The sequence below is a fragment of the Sminthopsis crassicaudata genome, chromosome 2 (genome assembly GCF_048593235.1).
Source record: "Sminthopsis crassicaudata isolate SCR6 chromosome 2, ASM4859323v1, whole genome shotgun sequence".
In the NCBI taxonomy this organism is placed as follows: domain Eukaryota; kingdom Metazoa; phylum Chordata; class Mammalia; order Dasyuromorphia; family Dasyuridae; genus Sminthopsis; species Sminthopsis crassicaudata.
Genome location: NC_133618.1, coordinates 314410683 through 314435362, shown reverse-complemented (window position 1 = coordinate 314435362; position 24680 = coordinate 314410683). Strand labels below are relative to the sequence as shown.

The 24680-nt window shown below is 38.3% G+C and overlaps 1 protein-coding gene and 1 long non-coding RNA gene across 5 annotated transcripts in view; one reads left to right on the top strand and one right to left on the bottom strand.

The window, feature by feature from the left end:
* LOC141556233 (uncharacterized) overlaps positions 1–1096 on the top strand; it is a 37020-nt gene extending 35924 nt beyond the window's left edge. For 3 of the 4 annotated variants that reach the window (XR_012486478.1, XR_012486475.1, XR_012486476.1), the window contains one exon: positions 685–1096. This is a non-coding gene — a long non-coding RNA (uncharacterized LOC141556233). Of the gene's footprint in view, positions 1–71; positions 172–684 lie in introns of all 4 variants that reach the window. The other variant, XR_012486477.1, reaches the window with a different exon arrangement.
* Positions 1–24680, bottom strand: part of LTBP2 (latent transforming growth factor beta binding protein 2) — a 184549-nt gene that overhangs the window by 82146 nt on the left and 77723 nt on the right. Inside the window, exons 5-8 of the mRNA XM_074290027.1 lie at positions 18436–18606; positions 16636–16836; positions 15120–15406; positions 12985–13087 (exon numbers count right to left, since the gene is read on the bottom strand). Coding sequence (XP_074146128.1) covers positions 12985–13087; positions 15120–15406; positions 16636–16836; positions 18436–18606 — 762 coding nt within the window. The remainder of the gene's footprint in view (positions 1–12984; positions 13088–15119; positions 15407–16635; positions 16837–18435; positions 18607–24680) is intronic.

The window sequence follows — 24680 nt, the reverse complement described above, 5'->3', positions numbered from 1 at the left end:
CCCTTTATGTCCTCTCCTAATCCTGTAGATCTCTCTCATTCTCCAGAATTTTGCAAAATTCTGTCTTTCAGAGTGACTCCACAATCCTGCCCCTTCTTTCAGCACTGGATAAATCATTGAAACCCCCCATCAATATTTAAAAGACAAAGAAACAATCAGTGACAGAAATAGGTATTTATACCCAGTGTTCATTTATGTGGTTTGATCTAATATGAATGGGCACAAACTTTTACTTCTCTAATTCTGGTTCCTACTTAAAAATCCTGAAGGAAAAAAGGAAGAATAGATAGTGGTATCAGGAACAAGAATAATAATATCTAGCATTTATATATTACCTACTATATGCCAGGGACTATGTAAAGCACTTTACAAATATTATCTCAATTAATCTTCTTAACAATCCTGGGATATAGGTGCTTTTATTATTCCCATTTAAAAATTCAGGAAAATGAGGCAAACAATGGTTAAGTGACACAGATAGTAAGTATCTAAGGTGAGATTTCAATTCAAGTCTTCCCAATTCCAGCTATCCACCGTACTACCTATTTACCTAATAGGAATGCCCAACAATGCTTGCTTCAAGTGGATAAATTCTCCTATCCACGTATCAGCTAGCTACTCCCAATAATAAGATTCTTTTCAGAGACCAAACAATTTGTCTTTTTTTTTTTTTATCCCATCTAGGCTGGAAGCACTATCACCTGATCAACTATGACAGACTTTATTCAGTAATGCAGTGATCCAAGACAATTCCAATAGACTTGTGATTGAAAATGCCATCCACATCCAGAGAAAGAACTATGGAGACTGAATGCTAATAGAAACATACCATTTTCACTTTTTTCTTTTTTCTTTTTCATGGTTTTTCTCCTTTTATTCTACTTAGTTGTTTTGTTCAGTCACGATATGATTAATATGGAAATATGTTTAAAATGATTGTACATTTGTAACCTATGACAAATTGGTTGCTGTCTTAGGGAGGGGGAAGAAGGAGAATGAAGGAAAAAATTTAGAGCTCAAAAATCTTACAAAAATTAATTTTGAAAAATATCTTTACATATAATTGGAAAAAATAAAGTACTATTAAGTGTGTGTGATGGGATGGGAAATGATCATTTAAAGGCCAATCTCACTAATGATCTGCATGGAAATCTTGATCTGCTCTTATTCTGACCTGGGTCAATTTACTCTACCTCCTCAAGTAAATAGGTGGCCCTTGGATGACCATGATTTCAGACTTAATTTCAGACTTAATATGGACACTGATTGGCTTAGTCCATTGCAGCTTAGCATTCCCAATCTCAGTTGATTAACCAATCTCTAGAGCGGGCATTGCTGGAGACTGCCACCATATCACATATACCACAGTCTAACTTTTCAAAGACCTTTCACACCTATGATCTTATGTGATCATCATATCCCATGAGGTATATAGGAAAGGTATTATTATTATTATTATTCCCATTTTATAAATGAGGAAATTGTGAAGATCAGAATACTTAAGTCCCTTGTGACCTTGTGTATACCAGCTTAATTGATGACAAAACTTAGATCATATTCCAAGGTAAGAAACATATGGCTTTTACTTCTTTTTTTTTTTTTTTTTTTTTTTTTTTTGCATTGTACCCCTTTGGCAGCCTAGTGAAGCCTATGGGCTCCTTTATAGAACCGTATTTTAAAATACATCATATAAAATACACAGGATTACAAAGGAAGCCAATTATACAGAAATATAATTGATAACATATTTTTTAAAACATTCCCAAAGACCCCAGGTTATGAACTTTTAAGGCTTCTCAATTGCTTGAATCTGTTCCTACCCTATGAATTCTCTCCCTGTGCTGTTGGTGACTCTCAGCACTTTATCAGGAGCCAAGTAATTGCTTCAGAGAATTCTGGCTCAAGCATTCAGCAGAGGGAGGAGGAAAGAGATGGTGAAGACATATGTTCTGGCAAAAGACATGTCTGTTTACAAAAGTCTTTGATCTTTGCCTTTGATGAAAGGTGTCTATTTTCAAGGGGATTTAAAGGATGTGTGGCCCTTCAATTTTACCCATCCTTTGCCTGAAGATCATACATACATACATTTTATATATATGTATGTGTGTGTGCATATATATATTTTTTCTAGAGTAAGCTCAACCCACTCAAACATGTACACAGATAGACCAGAACCCATACCAAGACTAGAAATCTGATTTTCTATTGGATTAGAGATGGATTCCAGTCTCCTTTTCATCTCTCCCCAATATGAGCCCTTTTCATCCATAAAAAAGAGACATCTTATGGCTTTTGTATTAATCCATTACTCCATTAATCCTCTATCCTTTGAGAAATTTCATCTAATACTGGATCCTGATGTTTCCCAAAGGAAGGAACCTGGAATATAAAGGGACTTCACGGTATCCTTTTATCATCCTCCCTGTTTCCACATAGAGCTGAACCTCCACTATCCCTAATAGATAGGTAGATGCTGATTTGATTCTGAGAGATGTCCAGGAATGGAGAATCTGCTCATCATATATCAACTGATGCTATCTTTACCAGGATTGTGTCAACAGGGCATTATCCCCAGAGGACTCCATGTATCCTGGAAAGAACCTCTTAGAATAATACTCTGACAGAACAGCTTTGCATTTTTAGCACAACTGGAATTTTGAAAATCTCATTTCTCCAGGGAACTGGGAATCTCAACTAAAGAAAATGAACACCGCCCCAATACAGCTGTTTCCCAATGCAGGGTCCTCAAGTCTGGGGAAATAGCTGATCCAAGAGTGCATTTAGATCCAAGGGTCTCTATTTATTGGCTAGAATTCCTTTGCCACACCTGTCCTGGTCACTTCCTTTTGCCATTCTCTCAGTGGGTCTGTGTTCAGCTAATGGTGATTTGTATAGATTTCAGGACCAGGGACAGGATTATATTAGGCATTAAACCCCCCATTCCTGATATTTTCTCCCTGAAATTGATCCTGAAAGAGGCAGCTCAGTGTAGTGAACAGTGAGCTGGCCTTTAAGCTTGTAAGACCTGAATCTATCCTAACTATGCAGTAAATATGTAACCCTGGGTAAGTCATTTAATCCAGTGGCATCACATGCAAATAGAAATGGGAACCAACCAATCAATTGGCATTTATTAAGTGCTCTCATTATTTATTTAACTAATATGCAGAGCATATTGTGCAAAATGAATCAAAAGCCAGAATATTAAGGTTACTGGAAAACTATCAACAGTCTCAGATACAAAGATGATAACACTTTGATGGCAGAAAGTAAAAAAGAACTAAGAAACCTCTTGATGAAAGTAAAAGCAGACTATAAAAGTTGGTTTGAAGCTTAACATTTCCTGGCAAATAAAGGGAAGAAAAAAAATGTCCATTTTTATATACTTGGGCTCAAAGATCACCACAATAATGAGTGAAGTCATGAAATTAAAAGGTGATCCTTGGAAAGAAAGCTATGGCAAATCTGGACAGCAAACTAAAAAGCAGAGACATCACCTTGCCAACAAAGATCTGTGCAGTCAAAGCTATGGTTTTTCCAATAGTAATATATGTCTATGAGAGCTGGACAATGAGGAAAGCTGAGAACCATAGAATGGACACTTTTAAATTTGTGGTGCTTGAGAAGACTTTTGAGAATTCTTTAGACAGAAAGGAGATCAAAACAGTCAATACTTAAAGAAATCAATTCAGATTATTCATTGGAATGAAAAAATATGAAGCAGAAGCTTAAATACTTTGGCCATTTAATGAGAAGAGAGGACTCATTGGAAGAGATTCTGATATTGGGAAATATTAAAGGCAAAAGGAGAATGGGATGGTAGAGGATGATATGAACAGAGAGTGTCATGAAGACAACAAAAAAGAGCTTGGACAGGCTTTGGGAGATAGTGGAAGACAAAAGGGCTTGGAATACTATGATTCATAAGATCATGAAGAATTGGACGTGAGTTAACAATGGAACAACAAAATGTATTGTGCTAAGTGTGGGGCACTAAATCATAATAAGGATCCTTGCAGGGTTGAAAGTGATATAAAAACAGAAGGTGCCGATAGAAATGAACAAAGAGGCCTACAATACAATTTTTATAAGACTCAGTTGAGATAATATATACAAAGGAATAAATAAGGGTGAGGAACTGAATTTTATAAGTTATTGCTTTGAGATAGCAATAAGGAAAGAGAATGAGAAGTCAGTCTCTCTGTAGAGAACAGTTCTGGAAAGGAAGAAGAAGCCCAGTGTGGTAGGGGAGAAACATGGCCTGTCATTGAGTCTAAAGTGCTCATTTCCCCTTGTGTTTGTTTATCCCAGTCACCAACCTTCCTTGCCTTTGTAGGCACAGTCTGATGGACAAAACAAATAGCCCATCTCTTGAAACTTCCCCAGAAAACACATGTAGACATAATATTAGCTTCCTTGAGTGTGATGTGAAAAGATTGGATTAGATAATTTCTAATTTCTCATAGAACATAGATTTAAAACTGGAAGGACCCTGATAGGCCATCTAATCAACCCCTCTTATTTTACAGATGTGGAAAGTAACAGATATAATAATTGTTACTATTCTGATTTTAAAAACAACAGCAACAAACAAAAAATAACCCCAAGTAATATTTATATAGTACTTCCTACATGCCAAGCACTGTTTAGTATTTTATAATTATCATTTCACTTAATCCTCACAACAACCCTACAATCCAAATATTATTATTACCCCAGGGTTGTAGATGAACAAACTGAGGCAAAAAGCTATGTGCCAGGGTCACATAGCTAGGAAGTGCCTGAAGTCAGATTTGAACTTGAGTTTTTCTAACTCTCTGAGCATTCCACTGTGTCAGCTAGATACACATATTTTATGTAAAAGCTTTTCAATGTTATGCAAACAAATTCACTTTATAGTTTATAAATAGTATTTTCACCCTTGTATAGTGCTTTGTAAAGTCCCTTGTTTGGTTAAGAATTCTACACCTTGTTGTGAGATATTTCTTTATTTTATTCTCTAATTTTTATTTATGATATGATCTTTATATATGCATATGGGTCATAAATCCATATGGATTTTATTATAGAGCAAGGCAGAAAGTATTGTTCTAAGAAGTTTCTGCCAGATTTCTTCCAGTTTCCCTAATAATTTTTATTAAGTAGGGAATTCTTATTCCAGTAATTAGCATCCTTGGGTTTTTTTAAACATTATACTACTATGTTCAATTACTTGTAGTAAACTATTTATTTAATTTGTTTCTTTGATCACCTTTTACATTTATCAATCAGTAATGGTGTGTTTAAATGATTGTTGCTTAATAGTATAATTTGAGATCCAGTGATGCTGGACCTCATTCAGTCACACTTTCTTCATAATTTCCCTTAACCATTTTGTTCCTTCAGACAAATATTCCAAAGATTTGTCTAGATTTATAAAATGATTTGTTTGGTAATCATTAAATTAATTTAGGTGATAATGCCCTTTTTATTATATTGGCTTGGTCCAAACATGAACAATTAATAACTCTTCAATTATTTGTTTTCCTTTATTTTTATTAGATAAAATTTTTTTATTAACAAAATAAAATCTTAATTATTAATAACATCTCTCTAAACATGTTTTGTAGTTATATTCATATAAGCACATTTTGGGAAGTAGGCTACCAGATAATTTGTACATTTTATAGTTACTTTGAATGGAATATATATTTCTATCTCTTCTCATTGGATTATTACAGTAATGATACTAAAAAGCTGCTGATTTGGGGGGGTTTATTTTATGTCCTGCTACTTTACTAGAATTATTTCATTTAATTTTTTAGGGCTGTCTAAGTAGACAATCACATTTGCTTCATATAATTTTATTTCTGATTTGCCTAAACTTATTACCTGAATTTATCTTTTTTGTTTTATTATCAAAGTTAGGTAGCATGATAATGCTAATTCTTTGGATAAAGAGTTTGCCATTTTGAAGAAAGGAATTAGAAGTACATTAAAATGCATATGATTCTAGGAGGGGCTAACAACTTAAGCTAATACTCTAGAGGCAAAAGGATTTCAGAAATTTATATGTGATCCTACAGGGTGAGCAGTATGGGTAATTGAATATGGCCTGAGGCAAGGAGCAGAGATGAAAGAAGGGGACAGTGAAAAGAGGAATGAACACTGTGCCAAAGGCAAACTTCACTTTTCTTTCTGGTTTCCCCCAAGACTAGTTCCTGCTGGGTCCTATCCAAATAACAGTCAGAGAAAGAATCAGTAAGGGGTACAGATCAAACCTTGAATCAGTGAACACAACTGTGTCATTTGGAACAGCTTTTCCCAAATCCAAGACAGAGGCAAGCCTGGATACATATAAAAACTAACATTTACATAATACTTTAAGATTTAAGCACCTTCTTATGCCCAGGAAATGGGCAAAGACAAAAAAAAAAAAAAAGGAATAGTAATTGTGGAAAAGGTTGTAGAAAGGCACATTGTTCTTGGAACTATGAATTTGTCAAATTACTCTAGAACAGAATTTGAAATTATACTAAGAAAATGACTAAAATGCCAGTTCTCTTTGATCAACATATAAAAATATACACACACATATATGTATGTATACATATAAATATAATGCCATACAAATACATGACATTCACACTACATGCACATATTTATACATATATATTCTTATATACACATATCCAATGTTATAAATGTACAAACATATTTATAGCAGCTTTTTTTGAAATGACAGAAAATTAGAAATTGAGGGTGTGCTGATCAGTTGAGGAATGGCTGAACAAGTAGTGGTGTATGACTGTGAAGGAATGTTATTGTGCCATAAGGAATGATTAACAGACAGATTTCAGAAAAACATGAAAAGACTTACATGAATTGATGTAAAATGATCAGAACCAAGAGAACATAGTGGTACTGTATAATGATTGACTGTGTGTAACTTAACTATTCTCCAAAATTCAGTGATTTAAGACAGTTCCAAATTGCTATTCACTTCCAGAGAAAGAACTTATAAAGTCTAAATGCAAATCAAAGTATAGTATTTTCACTTTCTGTAATTTAAAAAAAATTTTTCTTTCCTTTGGGTCTGTGTCTTCTTTCATAACACAACTAATATGGTAATATGTTTTGCATGATTGAACATGTATAACCAGTATCAAATTACTTATTGTCTCAGAGTAGAAGGAGGTAAGAGAGGGGAAAATTTGGAACTCAAAAAAAAATTTTTAAATGAATGTTAAAGATTGTCTTTAGATGTAACTGGGGAAAAACAATTTTTTTTTAAAAAAAATTAAATCTCATATCTAAAATTTTGATGATTTTCTTTTGCCTGGTCCATGCAGCAATAAAACAGACAAATCAGTCATATATAGTAGAGATACAGAAGGATGCCTTATAGAGAGCAGAGATGAAGAAATGGAAATTTCAAGAAAGGCCAAAAGGGAATGTAGATTTTTAGAAGAAATCAGCTATCATCAGGGCATCTCATGGCAAAAAAAATTTTTTAAATCCTGCCACCCACCAGAGTGAACTGTAACTGTGTGCCAACCCTAAATGCCCAAGCAAAAGGGAACTTTGGGGTTGACATAGCCAGTGCCAAGCCAACTTTCCAGTTGATCCAGATGTCTGCCTCCTGCTCTGGGATGAAAAATAAAAAATGTGGCACTAATAAAAGTATATAAAAGTGTGTTCTGAGAGCTATGTGCTGTCCAAGGATTAGTAGTAGGAGAGGGCACGAGTCTCTGAGCTGGAATACTGCAAAAAATCCCAATGGACTGAGAAGATAAATCCTGAAAGTTCTGAGGGGCACATTCTGCATGTGTCACTCAGCCTTCAATCAGAATGTTAGTATAAAGACAGGAGAGTAAAGAGAGAAGGAATTACTGTGCAGTCTAGATTTGGTGATCTACAGCTGAAGTAAATAGAACTTTTTTTAAAAAGGCAGCTATGTCTGGGCACTGTAACTGATACTTTAAAGCCATCCTCATGATGGCCAGTGTTCAGCATTCAGAAGATAGCAATGTTCTCAGAGAAACTTCTTTAGCAAAAAGTTACAGAAACCAAAAGGAGATTGATTAAAAGTCAGGAAATCCAGAAGTCTGCTGGCAACCACTTTTGGTTGTGATCTGATTCTTTTCTACATCTAAGATCTTAAAGCACTTTACCTTTAGGCAGTAGCTCCATTTACCAGATAGAAAGATGGCACCCTGAAGGGATAATGAACCGTTTCATTATCATTTCATATTCAAAGAATGCTGGACAACCCAAAGCCTTGCCAACTTAGTCCAAGGGTTGAACTAAGGATTAGTCTTAAATCTCCTTAGTCCTGGAGGCCCTATAAGGCCTGTCCTCATTTTTTCCTCAAATCTGCTTTTCACACAGTAGCACTTGCTTGATGTCCTGTGGGATTTGAAAAAAACATCCCCTAGCTCTAGGCTTTGCTAAGGAGTTGGGTCCCTGGCACTCAGTCAACCCAAACAAGCTCTCCATCCATCTTGCTCCTTCTCTATACAATGCCCAGCTGCACTTTAATGCATTTGCAAATGTTTACATTGCCCTGGTCTTTGTTATTTCTTGCTGGGAGCGATGGAATGCCTGACATTCCAAGGGTCTGGATCCGGGTGCCCAGCTTCCTGAGATGTACCAAATAGTGTCTAAGACCCCCTAACCAGGAGAGGAAACATGATCCATTGAAGTCTGTCCTACTCGCAGCTGAGGAGGGAGAGCTAAGGAACGGGGGGCAACGCAGGCCTGTGTGGCTGTGGGTGCGGTTGACCAGAGTCACGGAGTTACGCTCCCACACCCGGCACACATGTGCGCTCCAGACCCAGCACAGAGCTTGCCAGCTCCACTGGAGTGGGGGTGAACAAGGAGGAGAAGGTTTGTGGGCATCAGGTGAGATGTGGCCAAGACTAAAACTGGAAATGATTTAATTGAGGGACCCTGTTGGACTGCTCAGTCCCTCGGATGCTGTTACTCGGCTGGCATACTGCTGGGAGGGGGGAGTGGGATGGGTGGGATAGTTCCCAGAAATGTATTGGCTTATAGGATGTGACTATACACCCACCCAAGTCTGGGGACTGTGTATATACCCACGCCCAAGAGCTAAATCCGCAGTCCAACGTCTGGCTCTACCACGGGGGAGGTGGCGGATGTGTGGATGTTGTTCCAATCCCCACACCAGTTTTAGGGTACAGGCCGAGCAATGACCTATGGGTAGTTTCCCATAGGAAACCATCCTGCAGTACACTGTGTGTTCTATTACTTGCTGCCTTTGCTCCAGGCAAAATATGGGCACTGGCTCGGCCTTTGCATGCTTCCCATGTCTGTTTCTTCCCTTATAATAGGACCCAGGCCATGCAGTTGGGTGTAATAAGACTCTCTCGTTGCATTTAAACTGAGAATTAAAAGTTATATCCTGGTTAATTTAGGGCTTCAGATTGTTTTTTGGAGAACTTTCTGAAGTAGTCAAGGAGGGTCAGGGTCAGGGTTAGTCAGGAGGCTATAGATGTTCATGCTGAGGACAGCATGTCCTCATGGGATCAGATGTAATTTTTTGGGAGAGTGCTCTGTGAGTTGATCCATCAAATAATATGCATTTGCTATTTACTGTGTGTTGGGTACTATGCTAAGCCTATGGATGCAAAATAAAAAAGGCAAAAACCATCTCTGTCCTCAAGAACCTTACATTCTAATGGAAGAGATGACACATATGTATATAAGCACAAACAAAATCAGATTTGGTCAAAAGTAAGCTTAAAAGGGAAGGTTTCCCTTATAACTCCCAAGGCGGAGGTACAAATTTGGACAAGGCCACCCTGGTTACCCGTGGCAATGGCCAGAAACATTGCCAAGTAGAATGTGAGGGTTCTCTCTGAGCAAGAAGGCACCTACTTCTCTCATTCCCCCAAGCTCCAGTGCTTCCACCAGGTCAGTTAGCATAGCTTCTTGCAAAAGAGCCACATTTCTTTTCCCTTTCATTGTTTTTCAGTTCTCAAGGTCCACCCACCATGACAGCTTCTGGGCACTTGGACAAGCAAGACACACTTCAGTGATGATTATCAGCCAATGGCTCCTGAATTTCCATTTGGACGAAACTAATACTCCCATCCCTGAACTCCTTCATATTTAGCCCAGGCCTGGTCAAGGCTCCTCTCCCACACTGACTAAGCTGCATAATTCTCTATTCCTCCCATTCTCAACATCATGTCCTATATCTACCCTTTATACAACTCCCTTTGGGTATCCCCAGGTGCCTTTTGCAAAGGCCTCCCTCCTGGGAGGCTGATGGCAGTGGTGAGAGCATGAGAGTTAGGAAAAATAGACTTACTGACTGTGTGATCTTGGACAAGTCACAGCCTCTCAAAGACTTAGTTTCTCTGCTGAATATGGAAGGAAGGAAGGAAGGAAGGAAGGAAGGAAGGAAGGAAGGAAGGAAGGAAGGAAGGAAGGAAGGAAGGAAGGAAGGAAGGAAGGAAGGAAGGAAGGAAGGAAGGAAGGAAGGAAAGAAGGTAGGAAGGAAGGAAGGAAGGAAGGAAGGAAGGAAGGAAGGAAGGAAGGAAGGAAGGAAGGAAGGAAGGAAGGAAGGAAGGAAGGAAGGAATGGAAAGAAGAACCCAAGAGAAAAATACTTCTTTTTTTCAGGGAGGCAAGTGACCCTGTGGCTATGCACTGGTGGGGTGCTGGACCCAGCTCCAACAGACTTGAAAAGTTAACTGTATGATTTAAGCAGAACAAGAGCAATTTATTTACACAATAGTCTCTATAATGTAAAGAAAGACTTTCAGAACTCTGATTAATGCAATGACCAACCATGAAGCCAGAGAAATGATTAAGTGGTAACTTATAGGTGCAAAATGGGGCATACATTGCCAGACCATGATGCATTACTTTATGTTGGTGAACTGTGATTCTTTGTTATAAAGAAGATGAAGAGAGGAAAAAAAATTAAAGAGGAGACATTAGAGAATAGCCAAAAATGTTTTAAAAGAGCACAAAACCAAAAAATTAAGAATATTTTAAAATTAAATTTTAATTTAAAAAAATTTTAAAGTTAAAATTTTAAAAATTAGGAATGTACTCATGGAATTAGAGGAGGAAGGAATGTAAATGCTACTTGTATGGTCTAAGACCAAAGGCAACCCCTTTCTGTGCCTCTGCTGTTCCTGGCCTTGCCCCTTCTATGAACTAATCCAAAGGGAAATATGAGTCTAGAGAAGATGCTGTGGGTATAAAGTGCTTGAAGAAAAGAATTTCAGAAGTAAAGGAGGGCAGTCACGTTTTGCTTTCAGTCAGGCCTCTGGCCCCCAGAGAGGCCCTACCTGGACATAGGATCAAAGCCTTTTGGAATATGCAAACGGACTCCATATATGGCCAAGGGTGCCAGAGCCCACTGGATGGATGGCTGTGAGGGAGAAGCACAGAGTTCATTGAACTCCCAGTATCATTATAGACATAGTGCTTGGCACAGAGCTAGAGCTGTATAAATGCTTCATTCCTGCTTTCCTTTCTTCCTTCTGCTGATGTGCATAGCAGAGCCTAAGCTCAGCAATAGTTGATCCAGAAAACACTTCTACCCTTCCTAAGTTGGACCCTGACTTAGGGCCCCTCACAAACTCAAAGAACCTTTCTGACTCACTGAGGAAGCCAGAATTCCTCCCAAGGAAGGGACCTTAGAAGCCAATGAATCCAATCTCCTCTTTATAGATAAAGAAACTGAGGCACTTTTGTTAAATAACTTGCCCAGAGTCACACAGCTAGTATCTGAAGTGGATTTTGAATAAAGGTTTTCTGATTCTGAATTTGAATTCATATCCTGCTTCATACACTTCACAAAGGCCATCTCAATGTCTTTGGTTTTACTTAAGTATTTTTCTATTATAAGAGAAAGGTGGAGAGAGGAGGAAGCTGAAAGAAACAAGCATTTATTAAGCACCTTTCATGTGCCAGGAAGCAGTTGGTTGGCTCAGTGGATGAAATACTGGGTCTGGAGTCAGGAAGATCTGAATTCAAATCCAGTCTCAGATATTTACTAGTTGTGTGACTCTAGACAAGTCACTTAACCCTGTCTGCCTTAATCCACTGGTGAAGGAAATGGCAAACCACTCTCTAGTATCTTTGCCAAGAAAATCCCATGGGCAATATATGGAATTGTAAAGAGCCAGACATGACTGAACAACAACAAATATGCCAGGTGCTATGCTAAGCACTTAACAAATATCAAATCATTTCATTTACACATCAGCTCTGTGAAGTAGATGCTGTTATATTTCCATTTTCCAGTAGTGGAGATCGAGGAGACAGGGTAAAGTGACTAACAGCTAGTAAGTGTCTGAGAGCAGATTTGAATTCAGGTCACCTTAATTCCAGAAGGCTCACAGTATGTGCCGAGAGAGAAGAATACGAGAAATGAGTGTAATATGTTTAACTTATATTATATTGCTTGCTGTCTTGGGGAGGGAGAACATTTTGGAATACAAAGTTTTGTAAAGGTGAATGTTCAAAACTATCTTTGCGTGTATTTGGAAAAATAAGATTTAATTTTTTTTAAAAAAGAGAGAGAAATGACTGTGATGTAAAACCTAAAGAAGCAGTAAATTTTCAAAGGGCAGAACTGGAGCATTTTGCCAACTTGTTGTCTGGGTTAAGGAGAAGACCTCTTTCTCTAGTTCAAGAGCAGAGAAGATAAGTGCCAAGAGGAGGATGGAAAAGGTGATGTTCAGGTTAAGGAGCTCAGGCTAAAAGATCAGAATCCACCAAAGTGATTTTTAGGAAATACAAGTAGTCTGACTTAGTAGCCATTGTAAAAATGAACCTCCAACTACCAGCTATCAACACTTTTAAAAGTTGGTTTCCGTTTCTAGACTTTCGTATGTCCTGGCTGGAGTCAAGCGGACCAGAACTAAGGAGATGGACTCGTTCCCAAGATCCCCAGCCAAGCCGAGAGGAAATGTGCATCAGACCACCGATTCCCTCTTCTTCAACCCCTGACACTTACCTGGCCTGGGAGGGCACGGGGAACATGCATTCACCCCCCAGAAGGCCCCGACGCTCCCACAGCAATCCTCTTGCTTGGTCGGCTCCCGCAAAGGGTTGGCGCACTGTAAAGAGAAGATAACAAAACTCATCAATCTGCTTCCTCCTTCTCTCCTTTAAATCATCTACATGGTAGGGCTCTTGGGGGAAGCCTGGGCATTCAAGATTGTTCCCTGACTGGGGGGGAGGGGACTACTCAGAAGGAAGGGACAAGAGAAGAAGGAACCTCACACTGGAATGGTCTCTACTCATTTCTGCCTCCTCATTTCATTCTGCTCCCAGATAAAATCCCTCCATCCACATGAAGCTTTCCTTCATTTGCCTTAATTCTACTATTTTCCCTGATTGGTTACTTCCAATTTATCTTATATGTGGTTAGTTTATACTTAGTTCTTTGTGTCCTGTCTTCCCATTATAATGTGAGCACCTTCAGACCAAAGATTTTTTTGGTCTCTCCTGGGCTCACCATAGCACTTGGTATCTAATAGGTGCTTAATATATGCATATTGACTGACTAGATCTACAGGTGGGAGGGAATGCAGTGATTTATCTTTGTATTAGATGGTGAGCACCTTCAAACCAAGGATTATCTTTTTGCCTTTCTTTATCTCCCCAGGGCTTAGCACAGTACTTGGTATCTAGTAGATGCTTAATGAATGCATATTGATAGACTAAGCCTACAGCTGATGGGGAGGCTATCTAGTCCAAGCCCTTATAACACAGATGTGTAAACAAGGCCTAGGGAGACTAGATGATTGGTCCAAAGTCATAAAAGAAATAATCATCAGAGGTAGGGTTTGAATCTTGAGCTCTGCCTCCAAAGCCCATGCTTTCTATTAGCCCTTGCTGCTTACCCTCAGACTAAAGTCTAGCAGGAATGGCTAGCAAACAATTTTCTATTCAGAAAAATATAACTTTGGATGACTCTGCTTCCCAATACCAACCTCCAACTGCCCACCTCCAAAAGAAACCCCCGCTAAGCTCCTGGCTACTCTCACTTAGCCCATTCATTCATTCATTCCATCAACAAACATTTCTTTTCCTGGAAAGATTTACATGAACTGATGCTATAAACAAAATGAGCAGAACCAAGAGAACAGTGTACAAAATATCAACAAGATTATGTGATGGTTGACTGTGATGGACTCGGCTCTTTTCAACAATGGGGTAATTCAAGGCAATTTCAACAGACTTGGGATGGAAAGTACCACCCACATCCAGAAAGAGAACTATGAAGACTAAATGTGGATCAAAGCATAGTATTTTATAACTTCTTGTTGTTGCTGTTTGCTTGGTTTTTTCCCTCTTTTTATCTGATTTTTCTTGAATAGGATGACAAATATAGAAATATGTTTAGAAGAATCACACATGTTTAACCTATATCAGATTACTTGTTGTCTAAGGAGGAGAAAAATTTGGAAGACAAGGTTTTGCAAAGATGAATGTTAAAAATGATCTTTGCATGTATTTGGAAAAAATACTATTAAAAACATAAACAAAAAATTCTTTTCTCTTCTTTAGGAGGTAATTGGGGTTAAGTTATTTGCTCAAAGTTACATAGCTAGTAAGTATATAAAGCTAAATTTGAATTCAGAATTTTTTTTTGAACTCAGATCTTTTTGAGATTTTGTACACCAAACCTAGCTACCTCTCAACAAACCTACAGTGCTCCTGGTCAGAGCCAACCTAGAGAAGAGGGGGAGATCCTAGTCTCAGAAAAAAGAAAATCTGATTTCAAGTTATACCTTTGACACAAGCTAGGTGGGGATCTGAGACAAGCCATTAAAATCTTTCAGTGACCCAGGTATTTCTCCAAGTCTATGAATTGCACCACAGTGGGTGATCTGCATCAAAATAAATACCCCAGATCCCAGTGCCATGGAAAGAGTGATGGACTTAAATACTGTCACTGCCATTTATTACCTCAGTTTCCTCAACTGTAAAATGATTGGTGGATTAGGTGACTTCTAAGATTCTTCCCATCTTTGATGGTAGGATAGAGAGAAGAAGGAAGGACAGAAAAGCTAAGACTCATCTTCAGACTCAACAGACATCAAAATGATCGTGAGCCACATCTGGCAGGGGCGAGGTCCTCACCTGGTCATTCACTGAGTTCTGATAGCACCAGCCTAGTAGGTCCTCGGACTTGGGGAAAGATGGTGGTGGTGGTGGCTGGGGAGGCTCCCTGGTCTGTGAGGTGATGGTGTTGATGTCCCACTGCTCGTGGCCAGGTCGGACGGGCAGCCGGGGAGCAGGTCTGGTCTCCACACTATTTTCCTCATGGGGCTCAGTCTCCCCCCGAACTCTTGCCACTTGGTGGATCTGAACTGTGGCTTCTGGTGGGTGGTTAATGTGCACCTTCACCAGGGAGGGGTTCACAGAGGCTGGGGAAAAGTGTTAGGATCAGCAACAAGAGAATAAGACTTTCCTCCCCCACACCCCTTGACACCAGGAATCCAGGTACCCATTGGTCAGTCAGTCAGTAAATATTCACTAAGCACTTGCACATAGTACCAAGCACTATGAAGTGAACTGACCATCTTCCCCAGTCAGGAAGAAGCCCAAATCCTGTTCATGTGGAATAATGGGAAGTCAGAGTCTATTATTAATTCATCCATCCTGACTCCAATCTAATTAGCATCTTTAAAGACATTCTCAGCAACCTTTGAGACAATCTTGATGGCAACTTAGCTTTCCCAGACTTTCTTATTATTACCTTAAATTAAGACAGTCATAATGCAAATTCTATTACTATAAATGCATAAAAAATGAGCTTTCCTAGACTATACTGATGGGTATCTCTGTAGATGGGTCTGCCACCTGGGCTGCTAGGTGCATTCCATCTAGCTGTCTGACCATCCTTCTTGAGTTTGTGCCTTGCACATGAGAAGCCTATTTCTCCTATAAAAAATCTGCTTAGAATGAAGATCGTTGCTAAGTTCTCTTCAGGAATAAACTCACTATGAAGACACTCTCTTTCCTTCATAGTACGTTCCCTCTAATGATACTTTTTTCCTTACTCTAGCTAATTCTGGTCAGTCTAACCTGCCAATTAACGATTGCTGCTACCTCATGGAGTATTTCCATTCTCTTGATTAATTGTGAGTTTCTCTGGAGAATTTGTCTTTTTCATGGCTAACTATATATTCTCCCAACTCTTATTTTATATTTGCCACTCCTGGTGCCTATATTACCTCTTATTTTTGTCTGTAACCTTTTCCCTTAAATAAATCTGCCTTCTGCCAAAGAGAATGGCCATTGTGAATTCGTCACATGTTTATTTCAAAGTAAGTATTGCCATCTCAACCTCAGCACTTGGGATGCAGAAAGGGGCAGTAAGATGGTGGATTTTTTTCCCCTTAAATATTGATCTCATTCTATTACATCCATTAAAAAAAATTTCAGTATCTCTGAACTATTCACAGTAGTGAAGGCAAGGCAGCTAGTAAAACAGGAAGGATCATTGCTTGATCCCCCTTTCCATTCTGTTGGAAGAAGGACTTCTTGTCCCTGAGCTTCTTGCTTGTTGCTAGTATAGACAGAGAAAAAGGGAAGGGGCCCAAGGGAGCTGGGAAGCTCTCCATCCCTGGCCTTCCTCAGTGCTCCTACTCACCCAGTTGGTTGGAGAGGGGCAGCATGTAGACAGACTGTTTCAAAGAGCCTTCAGCAGGGGCCACATGAGGGGGCCTCTCTGGCTTTCTGTCCACCTGAAGAGCCGGCAAGTGGCAGAACTTCCCTGTGGAGTTGGCAGGACACCAGCATTCATCCCTACCAATGCAGCGGCCTCCATTCAGGCAGGGGATCTGGCAAAAATCTGCAACATTAATGTTCAAAGTGAGTACGGGTGGGACATCAGTGGGAATACTGGCATTGCCCCTCTATTCAGAGGGAAGAGAGTCATTGTTCACTCCCGTCTCACTCCCTTCTCCCATGGATTGAAGCCAAATCAGGAAACAGAGGCCAAAACAGGGCTTGGTAAAATGTTCTGCAAGCAAAACATTTGGGGCAGAGGGTGGCAAAAGGACACAGTGGCCTTGGAACCCTCAGTATAGCCTTTAATGATAATAATAATAACATCAAAATAATAATTAACATTTACATATGTTTCCCATAGGCCAGCACCATACTAAGTACTTTATAACTGTTATATAATAATAATGATAATTATAATTATAAGGTAGCTAGGGCTCAGTATTTAGAGTGCCAGGCTGGAGTCAAGATGACAACTTTTCAAGTTTAATTCTGACCTCAGATATTTTACTAATATCTGACCCTGGACAAGTCACTTCACCCTGTTTGCCTCAGTTTCCTCATCTGCAAATGAGCTGGAGAAGGAAATGGTAAATCACACCAGTATCTTTGCCAAGAAAACCCCAAATGGATAACAAGTTGAATATGACTAAAACAACTGGACAACAATAACAAATAATAATAATAATAATAATAGCTAACATCTATATAATATTTACTATGTGTCAGCATTGTGCAATTATTATTTGATAATAATAGCAATAGCTAACAAATAATACTTATTATGTGCCAGGCACGTTGCCAAGCATTTTACAACTATTATCTTATCTGATCCTCACAACAATCCTGGGAAGTAGATACTATTACTATTCTCAAATTACAATGAGAAAACTGAGGTAAATTGGAGTTAAATGACTTCCCTAGTATCACACAGCTATTAAGTATTGGAGGCAGATTTGAACTGAGGAAGATGAGTCTTTCTGAGTCCAGGCCTGGCACTCTGTGCACTACGGTGCCATGCAGCTGCCTGCCTGAAATTGTAAACGTGCTTTAAAGCTGGGAACAAATATCACTACTTCCATGAAGCCTTCCCTGATTTCACAACTCAACAACCTTTGTTCCCTTGAACTTTACTATGTAAACCTCACAAAGTACTTTCTTTCAGGCTCTAGACACTTTTTTTGTTACCTGCATATACATTCTATTTCCTCACCTATTAGGAAAATATCATTAAATAAATATAGAATCAGATAAATTATAATATTTAATAATCATGTAGTTATATTGATATTAATGTAGCTATATATTATACTATTGATTTTTTGTTGTCCAGTCTTCAATCATGTTCAACCTTTCATGTCCCTACTTGGGGTTTCCTTGGCAAAAATATTGGAGTTTTTTGCCATTTCTTTCTCCAGTTCATTGTAATTATATAAATGATAAAAACTTCATGAGGGTAAAAGACAACCCTTTATTTAAGCTTTGTGTCCCTCTCTCAAGTGCTTAGTTTTATACAAAGTTGGAGCTCAAGTAAGAGTTAAATTAAATTAAAAGGGACAACTCTTTCTTCTCCCTTACTCTCTCCATTCTCCTGTCCCTAACTCTAGTATAGCCCCAACGAGACCTCTCCAACATTGGGTACAGAGCGGCTGGTGTGACTCACAGATGCGGAAGCCAGACTTGGGGTCATGTCCGTGACCACCCTGACTGTACAGGGTGGTGGTGTCCCCTTTGGAGCAGTCATTGGTACATCGTCCATTGGAACAGGTTTGTTTGCAGATGGTTGGGGTGAAGACGATCTTGATCTTCTTGATTTTCTCAGTCAGGTTTAGCCCTATATTGAAATATCACAGAATGAAGGATTAGAAAATCTAAATCAGAGTAACTGATTATTATTTAATTAGTTAGTTAGCACTTGTGTACATTAATGCAAGGGTCAGCTTGGCTCAGTGGGCTGAGAGTTGACCTAAATCAACCCAAGATAATTTGGGTTTCACTCTTGCCTCTGACACAAAGTGACTACTGGTCAGTGTCTCCTAGTAACTTTTTTTTTTTTGGGGGGGGGAGATTAGGGTTAATTGACTTGGCTAGGATCACACAGATTGTATCTGAATCTGGATTTGAACTCAGATTTTCCTCATTCCAAGATGGGTGGTCTCCAGATAACTTTTTAATAAGGATTTTGTTTTTAGTTTTTTTTAGTCATGTTCTACCCTTCATGACCCCATTTTGCTTGTTTGGGTTTTTTTTTTTTTGGCAAAGAAATAGAAGTAGTTGTAAGGATATAAGTTGCAAATCAGTTGATTTGCATTGGTAGAGGAAGTTCCTTTTTCCTTTTTAAAAAATTTTTATTTTAATAGTACATTTTTTCCCCAATTACATGTAAAGATGGTTTTCAACAGAGTTCCCTTTTCCAAAAGACATTGCAGCTCCAAACAATAATACATTATTTCATCAATGCAGTGACATTAGTTTTACAGGCTCTATATCCCCATTTTACAGTAAGGAAACTGACACTTAGGAATATAAATGTCTTGTCCAGGATTACCTAAAACATTCATTTTGAAACAAGAGACTTTTGAACTTAGAAACTATTTTAGGTGCTCCAAATATTAATAACACAAATAATACAATCTCTACTCCCAAAGATCTTGCATTCCAACAGGGAGATATTAAGGACATATAAAAGCATATACAGAAGATTTACAAAAAGAATAAATGCAAATAAACACAAAATAGCCAAAAACAAGGCAATCTGGGAGAGAGAACATTCAAAATTGAGGGGATAAGGAAAGTCTTGGTGGGGAAGATAATGCTCCAACTAGGACAGCTAAGTGGTGCAGTGGATAGAGCATCAGGAAGACCTGAGTTCAAACCCAACCTCAGACACTCATTAGTTTGACTTTGGGCAAGTCATAACTCTGTTTGCCTCAGTTTCCTCATCTGTAAAATGAGCTGGAAGAGGAAAAGTCAAACCACTCCAGCATTTCTTGCCAAAAAAATCACAAATAAGGTTACAAAGAGTTGGATGGAACTGAAAATGACTTAACAGCAACAACAAAGCTCCAAATGCCTCTTGAAGGATGAGATGATGATAGTCTGAGACAGAGATAAGGAGGGAGTTTATTCCAAACATTTAGGGGAGCCAATATACAGGCATGAAATTTGGAATGGAATGTTTATTATGTGTGAGTAACCCAAAGAAGGCAAATTTGACTATAATGCAAAGGATAGGCTGGAGCAAGGGTATGAAGGGCTTTAAAGCTAAACAGAAAAGTTTATACAGGTTATCTTAAAAGTCTTAGTGATCTTTTAAGCCCTAGTAACTTCAAACTGCATCAAAACTTTCATATTTGCTTTTAAAAGCAATAGAGAGCCCCTGCATTTGATTGAGTAGGGGAGACATATGGTCAAATCTATACTTAAGCAAAAATCACTTGGACAGCAATGTGTAGAATGGATTGAGGGGGAGAGATTTGAGACAAGAAGACCCATTAGATGACTTTTGCAACAATCTAGATGAGAGCCCAGAGACTTATTAAATTACCTATACCCTTTGACCTAGCATACCATCATTTGATCTATTTCCAAAGATGATTAAAGAAAAAGGAAAAGAACCATATGTTCTTAAATATTTATAGTAGCTCTCTTTGTGGTGGGATACCTATTAATTGGGGAATGGCAGAACAAGTTATGATATGTGATTGGTTTTTTTTATTTCATGTTTTTATTTTTCTGGTTACACTCAAAACATTTGGTTTTTAAAACTTTTCTCTCCCTTTTCCCCACCCCAAATTTTCCTTTAAGAAGGCACATATGAAGTTATGCAAAATGTTTCCATAAAAATCAGGTTGTGAAAAAAAAATCAGATTTCCCCCTCTCCCCAAAAAACGCTCAAGAGAAATACATTTTAAAAAAGAGTATGCTTTAATCTGTATTCAGACACAATCAATTATTTCTCTAGATATGGATAGCATGTTTTATCATAAGTGCTTCAGAGTAATTGTAGATCATTGTATTGCTCATTCACTTGCAGTCATTCACAGCTGATCATCCCATGATGTTGCTATTACTTTGTACACAGTACATTTCACTTTGCTTGAGCTCATGAAGGACTTTCTAGGTTTTTTTTGAGAGCATCTGCTCATCATTTTCCATAGAGCAATAATATCCCATCATAATCACATAGTACATATGTGATTATGATGGAACATTATTGTGCTATAAGAAATAATGAACTCAATGATCTTTAAAAAGCATGGTAATACTTGCACAAAACAACAAAGAATAAAATGAACACAACTAAGAGAATGTCATACACAGTAATGGCAATATTGTTTAAAGAACAATTTTGAGCCAATAATTCATTTTGACTATTATAAATACTTAAATTAACTACAAAAGGACTTTTGAAGAAAATTATCTGCATCCAGAGAAAGAACTGATAAATAACAAAAAAAATGTATATATATATGCACTTATTTGTGTCTAATGTAGCCATCTCTAGGGCAGAGGAAAAGAGAGAAGAAAAAATTTACACAATAATTTTATTATATATTGTTTTATATATATATTATATAATGTTATGATATATTAGAAGATATAGCAAATTGTACATAATAGATTTGTAGTGTAATGTATAATCATAATTTTTATCATGCTGTATTATAGAAATGCTAGTTTTATTCCATAAATTAAAAATTAAATAATCTAGGTGAAAGATAATCAGAACCTGAACTAAGGTGGTAGTAGAGAGAGGTCAGGTACAAGTGTAGCCAAATAAGCAAGATTTGACCAAATGACTAGATATGTGAGGAGAGGGAAAAGGGAGAAGTCATGGAAAATGCAAGATTAAAAGTCTGGGAGACTGGAAGAGTGGAAGGAAGTGGGGGGAAAGGGGTTGGTGCAAAGCGAGTAAAAGACAGACCTGCAGGATTACCAATCTAACCCCTTTATTTTATAGATGAGGAAGCTCAGACCCTGAGAAATGAAGTGACTCGCTAAGGTTCTATAAGTAATAAGAGTTTCAAAGTAGCATTTAAAAACAGATTGTCTCACTCCACATCTGGTAAAACACCCCCAATATTATTATTAGAAGGCCTTCAAGAAGTGCAGAAGCAATTAGAAATGCCATGGAAGCAGAAGGCAAACCAAAGTACCAACAAGCATTTATTAAACATCTAATGCATGTAGGACCTATGAAAGAATCCAGGAGAACCATAATTCCAGGCTCTCTGACCTTGAGATGCTAACAATCCAGGTCAGGGATTGGCTGCTTCTTCAGAATAGGGTGCCAAATTGTTGACCACTGTTGTTCTGGCTCAGAGGCAAAAGTTTCCTTTTCAAAAGTCATATAACCTCTGACAGAGTTTAGTCTGCCAATCCTTCACACTTTAACATGAATGACTTTAATCAAGTAAAATTGCTTTCCTCCTGGATGAGATCAACCACGCTGGGTAAAGTCTTGATGGAGTCTTTCTTCTCCATTCCTGCTGCCATCACCCTCGGCTAGATCCTCATTACCTCATACCTTGACTATTGCAATAGTTTGCTAACTGATCTTCCCGATTTATCTCCTCCCTTTCCAATGCATCCTGTCCTCTAGACATATTGCTTTTCCTATATCACCTCTTTGATCATATTACTCCTTAGATTAAATACCTTCAGTGACCAAATAAAATACAAACTGCCCCAAAAAGAACTGCACACCAAAAAAGAAAAAAAAAAAAAAGCAAATGTAGCAAAAAATAAATAAAATTTATTCAGTTAGTTCTCAAAGGAAGAAAAATGAGAAGACACACTCAACTTAACCTTTTGTGGAGGTGGAACAGCCATAAATGTTAAATAATGCTGATGTTTTCTAATTTGTTCAATCTATCCTTTGGTTGTGATGATTGCTTTTTTCTTCTCTGAAAAAAAAATTCTACTTGGCTCTTTGAGAGGGGAAGGTAAAGGATACTTAGAATAACTGTGTCAATATAAGAAACAGAAAACATCAATTAAAAACTTAAACCCCACAAATTGCCCAGGATCCTTCGCCATGTGAGCCCAGACTCCTGTTACATTATTGTTATTGTTTAATCATTTCAGTTGAGCTCATTTTTTTTGGATCTCACTGGGGTTTTCTTGGCAGAGAGACTAGGGTAGTTTTCCATTTTCTTCTAGAGCTCATTTAACAGATGAGGAAACTGAGGCAAAGAGGGTGTAGTGATTTCCCCAGAGTCACACAGCTAGTAAGTGTAGCTGTATTTCAACTGTGGCCTTTCTGACTCCAGGTATAACACTCTATCCATTGTACCAGTTAGATGCCCATTTGTATTCTTGCCCCTCTACAAAAGGGCAGGTAGGTGGCACACTGGGCTTGGAATCAGCTCAAATCCAGCCTTAGTCGCTGGATTTGGTATGACCCTGGACAAGTCATTAACCCAGTTGCCTCAGTTTCCTCATCTGTAAAATGAGCAGGAGAAGGAAATAGCAAACCACTCTAATGCCAAGAAAATCCCAAATGGGATCATAAAGAGTTGGACACGACTAAAATGAGTTAACAACAACAGCAGCTCTACACAAACTCTCTGTGAGCCAAAGTGCTTCTCACTTTTCCTATCACTGTCCCTGAACCTTACTATATTTCTTCTGTTTCGCAGTTCACAATTTTTCTAGCTTCTATGATCTTCATCTTCACTTTATGTCAGCCAACTACTTGTAGCATCACAAGAATGAGTTTTATCTTACTTAGCAATTCTCAAAGTGTGGGGATTTCTTGGGATCCCTGAGATCCTTCCAAGGATTCCAAAAGATCAACACTACTTTTGGAATAACACTAAGAAATTTTAATTTTGAGTATTTTGAATATTGATAAATAAATCCACACTTACAAAATCTCTTTGAGGGAATCTTCAATTTTTAAAAGACTGTATTGGAGACCTAAAACCTAAGAGTTTGAGAGTCACTAATGGAACAAAAAACACAGAATGGACTCATATACAAGCCCCTCACTTTTTAGGAAAACTTTCCTCCACTATCTCCCAAAGTCTTTCCAAGCTCTTTTTTGTTGCTTTCATGACACTATCTGTTCATATCATCCTCACTTTCCTGAGGGTACAACTAACCCTTCTCTCTAGGGCATCCCATCTTCCCTTGGTACTCCAGCGTACAGCTCACAGGACTTACTATGCCCAAGAGATATCAGATATCTTGGGCCAGGTAATTCTTGTTATTCTGGCTGCTTCTTCTTGTCAATATATTAGGAGGCACCCTGTTTGCCAGAAGCAGACCTAGCAAGCAAACTCTGCCCTGAGCTTGGTAGAACAACAATCCTTTGCACTCACCTCCAGATGATAATCTCACCCTCTGGCAAAATCACATAATCATTGCACTGCTTTGACCAACACCAGGTGTTCTTTTGAGCTCAGACAAGTTCCCATGTTCAGGTAATGAATCCTTGCTATGAATCAAACTTGTTTCATTGTTGCTGTTACCCCTCATTACTAGGGCTACAACTCACTAGATAGCCATTGGTATAAGTTTTGAATTTTCTGCCACTGGGGCAGAACCTGGCACATGTGTCTAGATCGCCTCCCTGCTGGCAAGCCATTATCCTCACTTTGAAATTAAACTTCTATTTGATTTCTGACTCTCCTCTCTCCAGCCTTCTCTGTTCAGCTCTGGCCTTTCACAAGTCTGGTTGACATTCTCTATCAAGATAATGGAGCCCATGGACTTCTATCTTAGTCCTAGTGAGTTTGGGTATCTCTAAACACCATCTCTCATTGAAGTTTCAAATCCTTTTTCTTTCTCACTCACAATCCATCTTTCCATCTCTCTTCACAGTCTCCAAATTCTTTTTCTCTCTCTTGTCAAGGCCCTAAATCACTATCATGCTCCTTGAGGCAGTAAGTCCCTTGTCTC